The sequence below is a fragment of the Erpetoichthys calabaricus genome, chromosome 2 (assembly GCF_900747795.2).
Source record: "Erpetoichthys calabaricus chromosome 2, fErpCal1.3, whole genome shotgun sequence".
NCBI lineage: Eukaryota > Metazoa > Chordata > Cladistia > Polypteriformes > Polypteridae > Erpetoichthys > Erpetoichthys calabaricus.
The window spans coordinates 129561474-129581119 of record NC_041395.2 but is presented as its reverse complement, the minus strand read 5'-3'; the positions used below and the strand labels follow the sequence as shown (position 1 = coordinate 129581119).

At 35.4% G+C, this 19646-nt stretch overlaps 1 protein-coding gene across 1 annotated transcript; it reads right to left on the bottom strand.

The window, feature by feature from the left end:
* Positions 1–8137: 8137 nt before the first annotated feature.
* LOC114645366 (extracellular calcium-sensing receptor-like) lies at positions 8138–18124 on the bottom strand. The gene is made up of 6 exons (XM_028793227.2): positions 17910–18124; positions 15595–15886; positions 14563–15375; positions 13592–13816; positions 11023–11146; positions 8138–9181 (listed from the first exon to the last, which is right to left on the bottom strand). Exons 1-6 carry the CDS (start codon positions 18122–18124, stop codon positions 8271–8273), a joined length of 2580 nt encoding a protein of 859 aa, XP_028649060.2. The 3' UTR covers positions 8138–8270.
* Positions 18125–19646: the final 1522 nt, after the last annotated feature.

Below are 19646 nucleotides of genomic sequence, written 5' to 3'. Positions count from 1 at the left end.
GGTAAAATCATCAAGGCTGTTTCTTTATTTAAAAAGTATTTCCCCTTAGCTCTATGTTTTGCAAAGAGGAAGGCATAGTGGTGGTAGCATTGTTGCCTTCTAGGAATACTTAAACTCTGTTTGTGATTCCTGACAAATTTACCCTGTACTGCTCTGGCAGTGTTCATCTGCTGTTTTTCCACTGAATCTGCCTTCCTCTTCCAGCTCAAAGACATGCTGCTACTTTGTTTCCTCATGATTACAGAGTTTGCCAAATGGTTCACAAAGTCTAGGAGTGCTTTTCAGTGAGGCTTTCAACCAACTAGAATTTCTTATTCGGCTTGGTTGCAAGAACAGCCCTGTTTTCCACAAACCTGAACTCTAAAAAGTCAGTTCATACATACAGTATATTCTCAAATGCAACTCTTGTCATGATAAACTTAAAATATCTAATATCAGTTTTTTAGATTTGTCTGTAGTTTTCATCGCTGAAGCAATGTGAGTGTTTACGTTTTTGGTGATTATCATCTATTTGTCAGGATAGTCTTAAAATATCTAATATCTGCAAGTCTAACCTAAAGAACTTCAAACTGTGTCTGATTTTTATTTTTTTCAGCTATTATTAGCAAACATCTGTACTTCTTGTGAGACTACAGTGTAAACCAGGGTTCAATAGGCCATGATGTTTGCATACAGTATGTTTTTTTTTTTTTTAAATTATTTCCTTATAATAGGTTTCATTGAAATTGTCAGTCACAGTACACTAAGTAAAACATTGTGAAAAAGGCGCTATATTGCGCCCAACCCGGCACAGACTGACGCAGAGGCATGTGTAAAATAACAAGACTTTTTATTTTTCTTCAGCTGGAGAGCACGTCTTCCCCGTAATCCCTCCAGCCACAACACAGTCCCAAACCAAGCACTTAGTCAACACACAAACACTTTTCTCTCCACCTTGGCACCACCACTCCTCCCAGGCAACCTCATCCTCTTCCTCCCGATTCTGGCTCCTGTGTGGTGAATGCTGGCCCTTTTTATAACCCACCCGGAAGTGCTCCAGGTGGTTGATCACCTGTTGCTAATTGCACCTCCGGGCAGGACTGTAGAGGTGTCCAGGTGGGCTCCGGGATCCATGCAGCACCCCCTGGCGGCTATCCCAGATCGCCACAGGGTCGTGGAGAACTCCATCTCCCATGAAACTCTGCGGGAAACTGAGGCACCATCGTCACCCTGGGAGGCTGCCAGCAAGTGTCCCGGGGGAGGTAGTGAGACACCCATGGTTGCTCCCCCGGAACATATGTGGAAGGGGCGTCCTGGACGGGCATGGGACCCGGCCACCCGCCACAACATGTTGTAGTCAAGAATTAGTATAGCAATCCAAATATTGATATTTGGATGAAATTATATTACATTAAGTCATGTTCAACTCACCATCCATCCTCTACCTAAAGTAATTTAGGAAAATACTGTATGTGAATAAAACACCTGTTATCACAAATTTCTTCAAGTATACTCAAACATAAGAATAAGATACAAAAAAGGGCTAAACAGAAGTTTATTTTAGAACAATATTAAGTAATTATTGCTAAAATATGAAGAAGCTCTAGATCATTACTTGTAAAGAAAATAGATGTTTCAGTTTTAGTTGATATAAACCATTGCTTTTACACTAAGATATACGGGGTAGATTAGGATAAATTGACACGTGAACAGTGTAGTAGGATATCAATTTTCATTGAATAACCATATCATATCTGTTGTTACTCCAAATAATGCTGTTAAAGGACTGGTAATGTTTTCAACAACAGATGCACCATTGGATTGCTAGTAAATTGGCTGTAGTTGGAGTGAGAGCAAAACATTAAGGGAGGAGACTGATTAAGGTATACTTTCCATACTGAATCCTGGTTTACACTGTAACCTTACAAGAACATTTTTTCTAATAATGGTTTGTAGAAGCCATATGGGCTGGACGGGCATCCCGGCCAGAAGAGGGGATGGTGCCTAACCCAGATGGGAGGATCCCAGCAGGCATATAGGCATCCCGGCAGGGGAGGAAGGAGGGATCAGACCCAGAAGGAAGAACCAAAAGGGATGGATGGAAAGCCCACTGGAAAAGAAAGACGTTGCTGGAGGTTTTTTATTCCCCCCAGCACGTAAAATGGCAGCAGCCCCGGAGGTCAGTGCACAGTAGGAAACCAGCAGGGCATGCCAGGAGATATAGTCCATCAGAGCAACCCTGCTGGAGTCACTGGGTGCCATGAGAGGGCGCTGTAGGGGGACAATCTCCCTATTGTAATGAACTTCCATGTGACCCGGAAGTGCTTTCATCGGGCAGTCGCCCCAGCACCAGAAGTACTCCCTTATTCAAGCAAGTCAGAGCTGGGAGGTAGTGGAACAATGCTTGAGTGGTGGGGGGTAGTGCGGTAGGAAGGAAGAAAGTATTGTGGAGAGGTGTGTTTATGTTTGTATCACATTTGGAAGTATGTATAATAAAAACCTTTCATTATTTGAACCCGAGACTGTACAAGTGTGTTTGTGGTGTGGTTTGGGGCTCGCTGACTTCCTGGGTTACATTTATTTATGATATATTAAGCCTATCCTGACAAATAGGCGATAATCACCAAAAAAGTAATCACTCACCTTGTTTCTCTACATGTAATGAGGACTATAGACAAATTGGAAAAACTGTCAGTACCACAGAAAGGATTTGCAGTCATGGGGCAATTGTGGATGCACAAAAATTGTGATTGCACTCCATATTACAGTAGACAACACCAGCAGCAGTATTCAGTAATACTATAAAAATGCTACCATATTCTCAGGAATAACAACTTATAGCATGACCTATAAAAGATTTAAAATTGGCTTGCAACACTTTATTGTGTTTCATTGTGACTTAGCTCTGTCACATTATCTGCCTATTTCATTACTTTTGTATTTTTTATTGTGCACAACATGCATACCACAGCGAGCTGAGTGTTGATTGGTATTGTAAACCTAAAAACAATATACAGGAGTACAAACTTTTGAGGAAGTATGTAATGTTCTGCAATCAGTTCAATTCAGATTTATTGTCATTTTTGCAACATTCAATGGAACTCTTACTTGCATGCTTGATCAAAATACACTCTGCAGTGGCATGAATCTGTGTAACAGCATACCTTTCAAACAAAGTATGAAAATGTGACAATAAAAGTCAGTTTCCTTTAATTGATGCTGACACACAACTAAAATTGTACTGTGTTAAAGAGTGATGGGCAAATGCAACATAGATTATGACCATATATAACCTGCTATGTATTTAGGAAAAAAAGCATATGATTTGAGAATTATTTGTCATCAGACCATTGTGTTAGCATTTGTGGCAGCACTTCATAGGAACAAATATAATTTCAGGATATTTCTTCCATCAGCACTGGTTCAGGTACTGAATCAATGTGTAGTTGAAATTTAATGTCAGTAAATGTGAAGTATTACGTGCAGGAATTAAAATGTTAAGTTTGAATACACAATGAGAGGTCTGAAAATCAAAAGTATACCTTATGAAAAGGATTTAGGAGGTGTAGTGGATCTGACACTATTAACTTCCAGATAATGTTCAGAAGCCATTAATAAGGCTAACAGAATGTTAGGTTATATCGCACGATGTCAAAGAGGTTTTGCTCAAGCTTTATAATACACTGGTGAGGCCTCATCTGAAGTGCTGTGTGCAGTTTTGGTCTCTAAGCTACAAAAAGGACATAAAAGCGCCGGAAAAAGTCCAGAGAAGAGCGACTAGGCTGATTCCAGTGCTAAAGGTGATGAATTACAAAGCAAGATTAAAAGAGCTGAGCCTTTTCAATTTAAGCAAAAGTGAATTGAAGTGTTTCAAATTGGGAGGGGAATTAGGGCAGTGGATTGAGACAGTTATTTTGAAATGAGTTCATCAAGAACACAAGTGCACATTTGGAAACTTGTTAAGGTTAAATTTACATACAAAATTTACGCACAAACATAGGAAGCTGTTTGTTACACAGAGAACCATGAACATATGGAATATGCTATCAATAAGTGTGGTAGACAGTAAGACCATAGGGACTTTCAAAACTAGTTTTGATGTTATTTTAGAAGAATTAACTGAATAGTGCAGACGAGCTTTGTTGGGCTGCATGACCTGTTCTTGTTTAGATTGTTCTAGTGTTCTAATGTACAGTCACAGTACATCCATCCATCCATCCATTTTCCGAACACAGTACAGTACAGTTCTAATGGATAACAGATATCTACTCAAATCACATAATTTTATTTTTTCTGTAAGTGGTGCCTCATACTGATGCCGTTGCCACTATATTTGCCACTCTGCACATATTTGTTATAGAAATTTATCATTTATTATAAGCCAGAACCACTGACAGACTGAGGAGATTGTTCCTCCCCCATCTATCTATCTATCTATCTATCTATCTATCTATCTATCTATCTATCTATCTATCTATCTATCTATCTATCTATCTATCTATCTATCTATCTATCTATCTATCTATCAAATACAACCATTGATAAAGAGGTGTTACCTGATGTAATGTGAAATGTCATTTCATTCAGTACATATAAAGGAAACTTGACAAGTCTGGCATCAAATTTTGGATAGCTACTGATATAAAAAATAAATATATATTAAACATCATTTCCTGTCTGAGAAAGATCCCACTCAAATGCAGAAGAAAGACTGTCTCAGAATTGAGTTATATGCTTCTTTCTTTTGGCATTTTATGAAAAGTAAGAATTGTCACCATTGACATGATAAAAAGTTACTTTTCCAAAAAGACAAGCCTTCTCAGTAGGTCATTTTGTAATGCATGGTTAGAAGACACACATGTAACAAAACAAAAAAGAGATGCATGAAGTGCAACTGCTAATGTTGGGTACTTTGTGATTAGCCAAATAGCTTTTTGCCATTTACATAAACATACTGTGAAATGTGTGTATGGCTGAAAATTGTAAAATATGTACATTCAAAAATAGTAGTTTCTATTTCTTTTTTTATTTTATGTGCCCATGAGAAGGAAAAGTGTTTGTTTTTTCAAGATAAAATCCTGACAGTAGTTTTATACCAAGCATCGGTGTGACTCTGGAGACTTATTTAAATTGAATATACTGTACATGCTATATTTTAATTGAAATTATATACAAACAAGTTGCTGTGTACCAAGTAATTATTTATTTTTCTGTACACTTTCTGAAGGCCCGGTTTGGCTACAGGGGACAAATCAATCTGGAACCTACACTGTCAATCGTCATAAACTGAAATTAGCCAGTGCAATAAAGACACTTACACAAGCACAAATGGTGCATAGTGCTTTTATTGCATTCTGGGTTCAAAATGCAAAGTGCTAATAGTGAAATCTTCTTCAGATATACAGATAAATAAATACTTTATAATAAAATCCAGTGCTCAAGTACAGGTTAAAAATCAACAATAAATTATTAAAATATACTTGGGGTACCAGATCTCCTATAGTGATTACCAACCCATTTATTGCAGCTGTCACTCCCCCAGTTCACCAACAGCGGGTCTTTCCAGCTGCGGTCCTTTTCTCCTGACTCTTTCCCATCTGCCACTACCAGTATTTGCTTTGACACATGGAGGCAGACCTCCATCATACCTCACGCTCACCCAGCATTTTTTGGATCCCTCATTCACCAATCCCAGCTTCAACACTATTGCTTAGCAGGAATACCCCTTGAAGCGCCATTGCTTTGCTCTTTCACATAGGCCTGACCACACTGCCTCCTTACTAAGCTTTAAGCCTTTCAGTCCATAAGAACCCTTGGTCTTTCATTTTGTTTTATATGCTGCCAACCAAGATCTTGTATTTTATAACCAAACTGGTTTGGTTTAGATCTAGGGTCTAAACCCGGTCTAGGGCTACAGAAAGTGAGAGTTTTCATTCAAGGTGTTGGCTATTTAACTAGACTTCTTTCATAATTAAACTTTCTTTTATATCACAGTTTATACTTTTAATGCATCAATCCATAAATAATAAAAATAAAATTGTTAGAGTAATTTAACAAATATGACATAAGCAACATTAGAAACAGAAAAAACTGAAATATAACAGGCCATTCAACCCAATAAGTCTATCCACTTAACACCTCTAAAGTAACAACAAGTCTAGTTTTGAAGGTGTCTAAAGTCCTACTGTCTATCACATTACTTGGTAGCATATTTCATGTGTCTATGGTTCTCTGTGTGAAGAAAAACTTCCTAATGTTTCTGTGAAATATCCCCTTACTTCACCACATCCTTGACTGTTCTTTTACTACTAAAGTACTTAAAGAATCTCTTTAGATCATCTTTCGACTTATGTGCTATATTCCCCTCTAACTCTCTTTTAGCCTCCCTAATGTCCTCCTTAACACCAGAATTACCAAAGCCTACGAAAAAATTCGTAAACCTGACCCACCTTAAATCCGTACGCACCTCTCCGTCATCTTCTTTTGTGTTGTAAATGTGTCAATAAGCGCAAGCAGCTTGCTATCCCATCCTCCCACCGCCACAGAAACGTCAAAAAGTGCTCCAAGCACAAGCCTTGTTTATCTGGGAGTGTGGTACCAGGAGCTGTATAGTGTAATTAATATATCTTTATTTGGGACACATGCATTTCATGTGTGTTCTGTGTCTACAAAGATGTATGTATGTGTAGCATGACAGAAATGTTACCTAAAAGACAACTTTTTTCATGTTTTAGTACTAACGACAAAATTTTGACATGAAGTGTATAATGTGTGAAGACTGAAGTCCAAATATCAAATAAGCACTTTCACAAAAGTTACAAGTATAACAAAACAAGTGCACTTTTATTCAAGACTATAAATGAAGAAAAAGAAATCGGGTTAGTGTACTTTGCTGTTATGACTGCTTTGGTAGTACAGCATAAAGAACTACTGACTTATAATCAAGAGGCCGCAGGTTTGAACCTTGCCGTGTCACAAAATAAATGTTTTGAGTAATGAGCTGCTGTTATTGTTACTATTATACAATAAAAAAAGTCTATAACAGCAGGTGTAAATGTATGGTACTTGTAAAGGTTAGCATTTTTTTTTCAGTTTTATTCTCTCAGACACTGTTAGTTTTCAAATAAATACATGCTATGACAGAGGAGTAACTCAGATGAGGATGAGGGTTCTACATCGGAGAAAGAGAACAGAAGCCTCCCTGCAAGAAATGTCCACCCACATATAAGAACAAAGCAGCTACACCAGGCATAAAGGTGAAAGTTGGCACCGTTTGGTTGCAGGACTAGGTCCAGCGTCATCCTGCCAGTATATCTGCCACACACCTGTCCTTCAAAGAAAAAGCATGGCTTACAGAGCTCGCCAAAGGTATCATGCAAAGCCCAATTTGTGATTATGTTTTGTGATGATCTTTATATAAAAACATTTATATGTTACTTATATAAAAGCCAGATCGAATGTTATTTACTTTGATTTATTTATGTGTCTTCCCACAGTGTAAAGTCACAAGTAAACTGCAGAGCTTCCTGTGTTTGATCGACACAGGCTTGCTCACAAAGTACATATGTACTGAAGTGACTTTAACTGCAGGTGGAAGCTCCACACACCTGTTGTTATGGTTCTGCCTTTGCCCTGAAACGGTTTCATAAGCTTTATGATCTTAGTCTCGGAAAGTCTTTCTCCCGTGGGGCGACTGGAATCTTCACCTGAATAAGATCAAACACAGTTGCATAGGGTGCGACAGGAGCTTTGCATTGAAATGATAAAGTTACAAGCTGTGAAATAAACATATACTGTATTTAAATTGCAACAAAACCCTGTAAAACACTTTGTATGTGGAGTTTGAAACTCTTAACTTAAAATAACAAATACACTGGACAAAGAAAAAAAAACTTAATTGGCAATATGCTACATTTTACACAAAAAGCTAGCCAATGAATATTTTGAGTAAAATTGAATATGTTATGTGTTTTTGGTATATTACTAAGTATTTTCTCTTTGATTATGTGTATATATATATAAACATAGACCAAAAGTCACAAAAGAATTATGTTAACACAATGAGAAAAAATATATATATACATTTTTGTCATATTTAGCCTGTTACAATGCTTCAACAGGAATGAGTGAGAAGTATCCTTTGATCATTACTCAGCTGAATGTTTTATAGTTAAAGTTATCCAATAATTCTAAACATTTTGCAAAATAAGAATTATCCCTAATTAGTTTTTTTTTTACATTTAAATTACACTCTTCACATTTCTATTTTAAACACAAGTACAGGATTGTGTTTATTTGCTTGGGTCTGCTCTACCCATCAGTGCTTTCTTTGTGTTTTTCTCAGGTTTAAAAAGAATGATATAACATTTAGGTGCAAATATTGCAAAAAGAATACCATAACTTGATGCCAAAATAGCAAATACCTCTACAGCTACTGTATATTTTCCTGGTGAGCTAACATAGGCAGGGATGAAAGTAATCCAGACAGCGCAGAAGATCAGCATGCTGAATGTGATGAATTTAGCCTCATTAAAGTTATCAGGGAGCTTCCTTGCAAGAAAAGCTGAAAGGAAGCAAATGCATGCTAATAAACCGATGTACCCCAAAACAGAGCTAAAGCCTGTCACAGATCCAATATTACACTCGAATATTATTTTGCCATTTTGATATTTTGTGTTTTTTAGTGGACCTGGAGGATTCGTACTCAGCCATATTATGCATATTATAGACTGAATTAAAGTAAAAAAAACAACAGTTCCTCTTTGCTGTGCCACACCGAACCATTTCATAAGGTTTGTTCCAGGAAGTGTCGATTTAAAAGCCATTATCACGACAATTGTTTTTACAAGGATGCAGGAAATACACAAAACAAAGCTTATCCCAAATACCACATGCCTTAGCATGCAGGTCAAGTGTGAAGGCTGGCCAATGAAACACAAAGCACAAAGAAAACAGAAAGTGAGTGACACCAGCAAAAGAAAGCTCAGCTCTGAGTTGTTGGCTTTTACAACTGGAGTGTTTCTGTAATATATGAAAACTGCCAGTACGCCGAGTGACAGGCAGGCTCCAAATGCTGAAACAGTTGACAATGTGATACCCATTGCGTCATCATAAGACAAATACTCAATTTCTTTCAAAACACACTGACTTCTTCCACGGTTTGACCAGAAATCACCCAGGCACTTCAGACATTCGATGGAATCTGTCAAAAAGAAAAAGAATAATAAAATAAGACACAATCAAAATAAAAATTTCATGTATAAAACCAAAATAGGAAAGTCTGCTCTGTGATAAAGGTTATTTAATATTTAACAGTGTGTCAATATGGTCGGAAAAGCTACAAGCTTTGCTCTGACAGCTATTTTAAAAATACTGAAGTTTTAGTTTTAATCGAGTTGAGAGGTACAGTCACTGTGAAGGACTGTGAGTTGACTTTTCCTCTGTTCATAGGATATCCTTAACATCATATTTACACGTTCATCTTTTATGGAAACAATTACTTATAAGGCACAAAGAAGTATATTTTAAAATAATGCACACATGCAAACTTGAATTGCTAAGCATTCTATTATGCTTTATGAAAGTAACTGTTTTTTTCTGAAAAAATAAACAATATGACATACACTATGATTGTTACATCAGCAAGTATATTTGTCTGCATGAAATTTCTAACATATATTACATTTAAGCAATATGTCACTTGTGAAAACATAAAACCACCCCAAAGATCAGGAGTTCAGATGCCTATTAACTGTTCTTTTTCCCAAACCTGACCGCACCAGGTTGACTACTGGCACTATGTGTTAGACAGCACTGCTCTGATCTTAACAGCAAGCAGTAAACTAAGAGATGCATGTGTTACTCAGAAATAACCAAGGGATATTTTTCTTGAGAACTAAAAATAAAATCAAAAAACATAACATAAGCTTTTCTGAATACTAAAATGTGTTTTTCTAAACAAAGGGCTAAACCGCAATTGCTGTCATGTTAAACTTGCAACAATTTTTTTCATCAAAATGTTATTAAAAACCAAAGCCATAACACTAAGATAAAATGAATTGAGATGAAAGAGAAAGGGTCAAAACTAGAACAATGAAAACGAGACATGTTAACTGACTGAGTCCATATAAGGAACTAAAGGCAAACTGCCACAAAGCAAAAAACTTCACAATGCACTACAATTATAAGAGAAACGGTTACCATAAAAACATTTAAAGGAACTCCTGTGCTTATGTGATTAGCTGTCTCAAAAGTCAAATTATCTGTAACCTGAAAATGAGCTCATCTCTTCCACTCATCTTCGTCACACAAAAACAAAAAAAATGAAACACATACATGATTGTTAAGCTCAACAATACACTTTTCAAAATATTAATACCTGATAAATTGAAAAAAAAATATCTAAAGAAAAAAATTAAAAGCTAACTGAAAGCACAACACGGAGAAGCTTACTTATAAGAGAAAGAAACAGATCAAAGAAAAAACATTCAAATGAATAAAAAAAAAAAACCCATCAATCTGCACTGTGATATTCTGATGTGTAATTTTCAAATGCCAAAACCAAAATATTATTCAAAAATATTTTTTGACTGATATACTATGAAAATGGTATATATTTCATCATTATTATTAAATTAAATTAAGGATTTTTTCAGCATTCTTCATTTTCAAGTGCATTGCTTATCTTTTTATGATATTCATGCAGAAATTAATGTGTTGTACCAATTCATTACTTAATGAGGAGCGACACTGAAGCTCTAGTGAAAAGTGTTTCACCTGCCATAACTCCCTTTATTGCCAATTCTTTCCAAACACTGAAGCGATTAATATTATTGTAGGTAAAAGTTTCCCTGGAGGACTGATTTTACAGTTTATTTCAATCATTTAGTCCCTATTGGGAAATAACATGAACAATGGATGTCTGCACTTACTGCTTCAAAAAATGGCAACTTAATGAGTATTTCATTTTCATAAATCCTGTTATAATTTCTGAAATGTACCATGTATATGCTTATAATTACTAATTTATTTATTTTTTATCACCTGTTTGATTACTTATTTCTCCTTCTGCACAGGGTATACAGTCAAAACAACAGATTGGCTCTCCTTTTCTGTTGGCCTTTCTGCTTCCAGGCTGACAGCTTTTGCTGCATACTGATTCAGGGACCTATAGAAACAACATACAATATACGTTAGTTTTTTTGGACTGGAATATGTAATTAACTACATATGAAATGTTATCAATTTTGTATGAAATATGTTTTCCATTAGTAGGTCACAGTCTATCATGATAGCATCAGGTACAAGACAGAAAGCAATCTGGTTTGAGGTGCCAACCCTACTCAAGATTTTTAAAATTAAAAAAAAAAACAAAACAAAACATATCCTTATTTTGCCTGCAGTCTTCTATGTGGTTGGATGCCTTATCCTCTTCATTCTGGTCTCTTGTCCTTCCATTACTTTAATTTTCTCCAAGCTGTCCTTTTCACTCAAGAACTATTCTTCTTCTGATGTGAGACAGTTTTAGGCCTTTTTTGACAGTTTTGGAGCTTTGAAAGCAGTTTAAGGGTTTGGGGAAACCTTTACTGGCTGCAGAAACTGACAGCTAGATTCTCAAGGAATTCCCTGAAAACTCTGTATAATCCTAAAAGGAACAGGTCTATGAGATAACTCATCATTGAGTCACCCATTATTTGTGTGGTGAGTTACTGGATTCCTATTAGCCTTCCTGTAAGATGATCCCAGCTTTCTGTCTAAGGAATACATGCTGTCATCTAGGAGAAATTTGCTATGTCACTAGCCCTTTAGTATTCTCCGAGAATATTATGATACAGGCCACATCTGCATCATTCTACTCTTGCTTGTCTACACCGGAACATTCAGGACTTCTAACCACACCTTTGCCATTGAGTTACATTTTTTTCTCTTCTATATTAAACATAAACATTTAATTAAGCTACAGTTTCCTCTCTTTGTACTGATTTTTTGTTTTATGTAGATTGCTGCAAATTTCTTTTAAACAGCTATTGGTACAAAGGCATGATTACTTTCTGAACACAGCAGAGGTCTGAAGCTCAGATTTACTGAAATTTTAGTGCTGAACCAATGATTCTTTTGATTTTTTTAAAAAATCCTATTTGCATTAACTCTTTGTCAAGAATATGACATATATACATACTTTACGGGGCCTGACTTAAGTGGGTCACATGAAGAGGATGTGGCTAGAAGTGAAAGAATCAATGTCTTTCTGCTTGCCCCTCAATCTATAAGCCACCGACCTAGAACAAGGACTTTTACCCCATCTTGGCACTACCAATCGATATAGCCTTTGTAACGGCCCAGTTGTGTGAAGGCCCGAATAGGAACAAGATACCTTACTTCAGATACCTGTACCTTTACTGTAGTCACTGCTGGCCTACATGTATGCACCTTTTAACCATTCCTTTAATAAATCTGGAACCTCAACTGTTTTTATTTTTCATGTCTCATTCTTAATGTCTTGTTGTTGTGAGATTGTGCTTTATAATTTTCCAGAGCCATTGACATTCAGATAAAATCCAAGAACATTTTTTCACTTCCTTTATCTCTTTGAGGATTAATTTAATATAATGTGGTACTGTACATATCCACATATTCTTATGTAGACTTGTGTATCCATAAACAGCTCTGCTTGGTATCAGCAAAGTAATACTCCATGTAACATATTATTTCTGGGTCTAATTAAACTTCTTCAATAAATTTTGTCCAGAACACATTCCTCACGCCAGGTCTGGATGTGATGTTTTTTAGTAAGGGGTCATTCTTCAAATGTACTATTTGCTTTAATAAAACATGTTATAGTAGAGGACATTCTATACACTTAGACCAATTCATTCTTCTTCGGATCCATTCATTCTATTAAAGGATCAGAAGAGAACTCCAACAGCAATTGAACCAAAGAAAGGCAGAACATCTGTTTATGGTAGAGAACACTCACTCCAATGGCCAATTTACACAGCATGGGATTTTTAAACCTGAAAAACAGTCGCTGGAACCACCGCACCACCATATTGGTGACCAAGTATGATGATACCTCCTTGAATTGCTATCAGAAATAACATTATTGATTTCAGAAGTGAAAACAGTTATTTTTTACATAATGTTTACAACATTTGTTTATTATAAATGCTAGTGTTACACTCAGAAAAGTTCTGATTTTGTTTTCTGTGTACACATATACTTCTAAGGTTTGGGAACTGATTTGTAGTCCATCCATCAACCAGTCGATCAATTTTCAAAACCCCTTATTCCAAATCATGGTGCCATGGGGCCATTTGTCTCACCACTTTTTAAAATGGCTTTCACTTGTACATTGTCAGGGCAAAAGGTGGCAATTTTATTATATCAACAATGAGCAAATATTTCCACAGGGCAAAATGTCAACACAACACTTATTAAATGTAAAATAAGTTAAAGTTCTTTAATTATGAAACATATTTTTAAATGTTTTAGATAATCAGTTTTTAAAAATATGTCTTTTAAAGTGGGGTTAGGGTTAGGGGTAGGGTTAGGGTGAATGTCTGAATAAGAAAGCCAGTTAAAAATGAACATAGGCAAATTCATAAAAACTAACCGTTCCAAACACAGGGTTCCAAAACATATCTGCTTCATTGAGAGAAAGTTCATTCCCCACATTTGCTGCATCAAATAGTCCTATAGTTTTAATATGAACTATTCCATCTTCTTTTCTTTGCCAGTTTACAATGTCATAAATTGCAAGTGCATCACCGTTCTCATCAAAAGCCACTCTTTCTCCTAAATTATTTGTAAAATTCACTTTTTTCAAGTAATGAAGGAGCTGAATGAAAACATAAACAGTTAATGGTTATATTTTAGAAAATTTTACAGTTGTAAAAATACAAATCCTGCGACAATGCAAATAATTTACAGAAAACTAAAAGACAACACTGTATGTCTGATTTTTTTTTTTAATTAAAGGTTACTAGTTCAACTTCTGTGGGCCTCAGCAAAACTGTTTGTGCTCTAGTTGTTACATCATTATATAATCTAAACTTTCAAAGAGTTTTTGGATGATATTATCTACAAAAAGGAGCTAAACCTATCCTGTTATGTGATTTAATCAGAGCAAAGTAATTATCATTATTGTTATTAACATTACCGAATCCTAGACTAATGCTAAGCCTTTGAAAATGCAGCATGCTGAAAAGTAGCATGCTCCTTAGTAAACAGAAATCTATTGTTTTTGTTTGATTTTTTGCAATTATTTCATTCACGGACTCTTGTGTACTAAATGAAAAACTTTTCAAAATGTGCATATAGAGTATAATCATTGAACTTTAATGTACATGAATGTTGATAATAAATGCCCAAGTCTTCTAATATGTACCTGTCTGTTAATTCATTTGCAAATGAGAAGGAAGTGGCAATTTTAACTGAAACATGTTCATCTGTACACTGTGATATTACTCTTTGTATTTTATAAAGAATGCTGTTCAAGATAAAATACCAAATATATTGTCTGTTTTTTACTCACTTCAAGTCACAGCTTTGAAAATGTAAGAATACATTAGGAATAATTCTTACTTGCCAAGGTTGTACATTTGCGATGTCTGCACAGGTACTGTTTCCAAATGGCCCCTGTCCATTTTTACATAAAGCCAGGCTATGGAGTGCATGTGCTATAGCATAAACTGCTTTATACACATTGTATGCAGCTCTGAGTTCTGAGACATCAGTATATCCTGTAAATGTACCAGAGATCAGTTCTGTCTCATTACAGAGTACATTATTGATTAAAATGGAAGAGTTTTCAAATTTGCATCCAAAGAGCCGTTCCCAAAACTGAATAACTAAATTATTGCTGGCATCATATTTCGGACGAATTTCCAAAAGAAAATCTTTCAACCCTAGAATGTTGCCTTTCCTAATTGCAATCCCTATTGTACCATCAAACTGACCAAAGTTTTCTTTGCTAGCTAATACACTGGATGTACTCCATCCTTCACTGGCAATCCATTGCCTTCCAGTTATATTTTGCCTTACTGTTTCTTTTACTAAAGCTGTCACATCAGCGATCGATGAAAATATGACAATAACTTTTGCTGTTGATTGTTTTATAGTATTAACAATCTGAATTATTTGTGCCTTTTGGTTTACTGTAGGGATTGTCTCAATGAAAGAAATGCATCCAAAGTTTTTAAAGTCTTCAATAAAGTTCCTAATAGCATATTGACCATAATCATCGTCCGTAGCAATACCGCCAACCCATGTCCATCCATAATGTCTAATAATTCTAATCATGGCTTTGACCTGGAAGGCATCACTTGGGATGGTCCTGAAGAATGAAGGGAATTCACGTTTATTGCTTAAACATGAACATGAGGCATAATAGCTGACCTATGAGGAGAAGGAAACTTTATTAATAACATGATTTCAATTCCATGTTAAAGTCAATCATAATCTGAACTATGCTGATCTTCAAAAAGCAATAACATATTGTCAGAAGTAATGTTTTAAAAATACATTAAAAGCATTTATTAAACTTTTTCTCATAAAATATAGCAAAGTCAATAGTTTCTTGAATTTTCTATAATACTCCCTACATTTTTACATTACCAGAGGAATTCGAAAAAGACTCAAAATTCTTGAAATGGCTATTGCATGTGTTGACACGGGGTCTCCCACAATTGCTAAAACTGGAGGAGTTCCTTTACATGTGTTATCAGTGATAGTGTCATCCAAACCGCCAATAAGGGCAGATGCTGCTTTCAGGGCCACTGGCAGCTTTACACAATTATCATATATTCTGTAACCAAGAGTGACGTTTGGAAGAAGAGATGGGTCATGGTTTATTTGTTCAATAGCAAAAACCATAGTCTGTACCCACTGAAATACCGAAAAATCCAAGCTACAAAAAGACAAAATGAACAAAACAAAAACAAAAAATGAAAAATGACTGTGTCGTGCAATGCATAAAATGCCATTTACAATAGAAATAAAACACTGTAATAATGGATTTTGTGTTGTTATGAAAATTATAAAAATATGATTTCACACTGTTAGTTTCACTTTATGATACTTAGTATTAACTAAATATTTAAGTAAAAAGTAAACACAACAAACAATTAAGTAAAATAATTTATAACCCAACAAATTTGAAAACAAATCAAACCCCACCCCTGAGAAGGAGAGCTTAGCTAAAGGAAAATTTCTTTAAGCTTTTTAATAAGGCAACATTAGACAAAAGAAGGGGAGAAGTAAATATCTATATAAATAAGAGATGGAGAAGGGAGTTAAATGCAATAATAGTTATTTCTCTTATTCTGAAATAATATTGATTAAATCCTGCCATGTTTTGAAAAAATTTTGTACAGATCCTCTAACTGAAAATTTGATTTTTTCCAATTTCAAATAATATAAAACATCGGTTTCCCACTGACTTATAAGAGGAGAATTAGGATTCTTCCAATTTAACAAAATAAGTCTGCGTGCCAAGAGTGTAGTGAATGCAATCACCGTTTGCTTGTCCTTCTCCAATTCCAGTCCATCTGGAAGGACACCAAACACAGCTGTTAGTGGGTTAGGAGGGATTGTGATACTAAGGCTGTCTGAGAGGCACTTAAAAATTTTTGTCCAAAATGATGTTAGTTTGGTGCAGGCCCAGAACATGTGACCCAGTGAGGCAGGAGCTTGGTTGCAGCGCTCGCAGGTTGGATCCTGGCCTGGAAACATTTTGGACAGTTTTAAGCGAGACAGATGAGCTCGATATATAATTTTTAGTTGAATAATTCTATGCTTTGCGCATATAGAACTCGAGTGAATTCTCTGCTTTGCTACCTTCCACTCCTTTTCTGATATATTGATTAAGAGATCTTCTTCCCAATGTCTTCTTGGATCTTTGAAAGGTAGGGACTCTAATAAGATTTTATATATTGCGGAAATAGTGTTTGTTTCCTCGGAATTGAGCAGTATTTTTTCCAGCATTGTGGAGGGTGCAAGGTGGGGGAAATCGGGCAATTTCTGTTTAACAAAATTTCTAATTTGAAGATAGTAAAAGAAATGTGTAGCTGGGAGGTTAAATTTTGAACGTAATTGTTCAAAAGATGTAAATATGTTGTCTATATAAAGATCTCTGAGCATTTTAATCCCAAAACTTTTCCAGGTATTAAAAACTGGATATACTTGCGAAGGTTGAAAGAGGTGGTTCCCTTGCAGAGGTGCCACTGATAAAATATAAACATAGACAATAAATATTGAAATATTTTATATGGATAATTTGCTAAAACTATGGCTATTATTACATTTTTATTTTTAAATTTTACATGTAGTTGATTTTTGTTTGACTAACTCTTAAGTTAGATAATGGAAATATTTTGAAGGATGCATAAATTAATTGCTAAATTATCTGCTACTCACAAGTAATACACACATATATGCATACTGTATATATTGTACATATTTATAGATGCACATTTTATGTTTAAGTTACCACTCATGCTGTGAAATGTCATTTGTATATAAATATATCTGAAAAAATAAATATCCATCCATTAACCCATATCAATAATACTGTGGAATAGGCTATTTGAAAAAAAATCACTGTATGAATCATTTGGTTTATACTTTTATCTTAAAATATAAAATTTTTCAAAAATGTGTTCATTCTTTTCTGAACCTGCTTATTCCAGTTTTAGTTACGGGAGGTAATCCATTGCATAATGCTTAAAAATATTATTTTGTAATGAAACTATTAATTAGTTTAAAATCATATTCTTTTTTTAACTGTCTGTTCTATATCAAACCTTTAACAGAATCTCCATAAAACTGAACCCAGCACCATCTATATCCCACATTCAAAACAGGAAAAACAATAAATACATTTTCAATATGTAAACACATAAGAAGGCATGAAAAGACAAAGAACATTTTACCTGTCACATTTCCATGGTTCAGGCTTTGATGTAAATGTCACTTCAGGAGGTACTGCTTTATAACTTATTTCAAATATTCCTCCTAACATTATATCTCCTTTTTTATACAGTCCATTGAGGTCAAATTTTTCTTGAATTGTGCAGCTGGGATCTTTAAGAGCAAAGGCTGAGAAAATTAAATAAAGAAATGTAGAAAACAGCCATAGATTAACCATTGCCACTATACACAAAGGGCAGTGCACAGTATTCTCAGATGTTGAAACTCATTTTATATTAAATAAATATGCCTCTCCCAAGAGGTCTAAATTATAAATAAACAAGTAAGTAGCAAATTCTGAAAATGTAGTCACTAACAAGATTTTGATGGGGTAATAAAACAAGGCATGCATAGTATGACCTACTACAGTGTATATAGAATATTCTTAAGCATTTTAACTAATTATAATAGCTGGCCATTCAGGAATGCCTTGGCACACCTTCTTTTTTTCTTACTTATGTTAATGGGCATCTAGTCACTCTGATTAAATCTCCCTGCTGCCAGAGAAATAAAAGTTGGGTATGTCAAGATTGTGCAGTGGGCACCAAAACATAAACTGAAACATATTTTAGTCAAAATAGTTTCTTTGTACACCTTGAGGGTAGGACAGAGCACAAATGTTTCTTACTTGTATTGTGTGTTGTTAAATCAAGAAGTAACTTACCTAACCATGTTAAACTAATACAAAAATAAAGTCCTCTGTTGAAAACAGATGCTATAATAAATAAGTATTGAAAATAATGTAAAACTCCTAGGCATGTTAAACGTGGGTGGGGGAAGAGAAGATTAATTATTATGCTTCAGAATAGAGAAAAGGCCCAAGAGGGGCTCCACCATGTGTTTTGTGGATAGTGGAAAGCCCTGTTGTTACTGAATGGGATGTGTAGAGATATTAGGGGTCTGTGACAGTGTGCGTGCATTAGCATGGCCAAGCAGCCACTGGCTGGTCGCACATTCACGTGAGGATGCAGTCAGCCTAGTAGGTTTCCTTCCTGGCGCTCTAGGGATTGTAATTAAGGCACCTATGCCCATTTCAGTATAAAGAAGCCTGAGTAGGAAAAAGAGAAAAAGAACAGGAACAAGAAAGAAAGAAAAGAAAAAGACAGAAACTGAAGTTAAAGTGAATGAATGAAAAGCAGAAGGGTCAGGATCATAACTGAGCTGGTGCAATATTATAGAGGCAAAGAGTCGGGACGTGGCCCCAACAAGAGCAAGCAGACTGTCTTAATAGAATGAAGTTGCGCCTGCTGAGTGCTCAGGGAGCAGGAGTGACTAACTAGTAAACTAGTAACCTGTTTACCTAGCTCTACCGTATATAGGCATTAAGACATTACAATATGTATAATGATTTTTTTTTCTTCTGTTTGTTCTTTAATTAGAAACATAGTTACATTTGATTGTTTCATCCTATTTTTAGTAATTTTTCTGCTTGGTTAATGAAATCATAAAAAGCCTCATGTATTACACTGTGTGTAGAATTCACACTAAAACATGGCGTATGGACAAAAGTGGAAATGCATAAAGAAATTCATATGTACAAAACCATGCATAAGCCAACTTCCACGCACTTCCATTCCACAAATCCCAGGTCAGCGTGAAATGTAACGCACATGTACGTGCCTGCTGCCCCACCCTGACTCCTCCCAGAATTATACCCCTTTGAATATGCAAATCAATATAAATATCATTTTGTGGAAAGA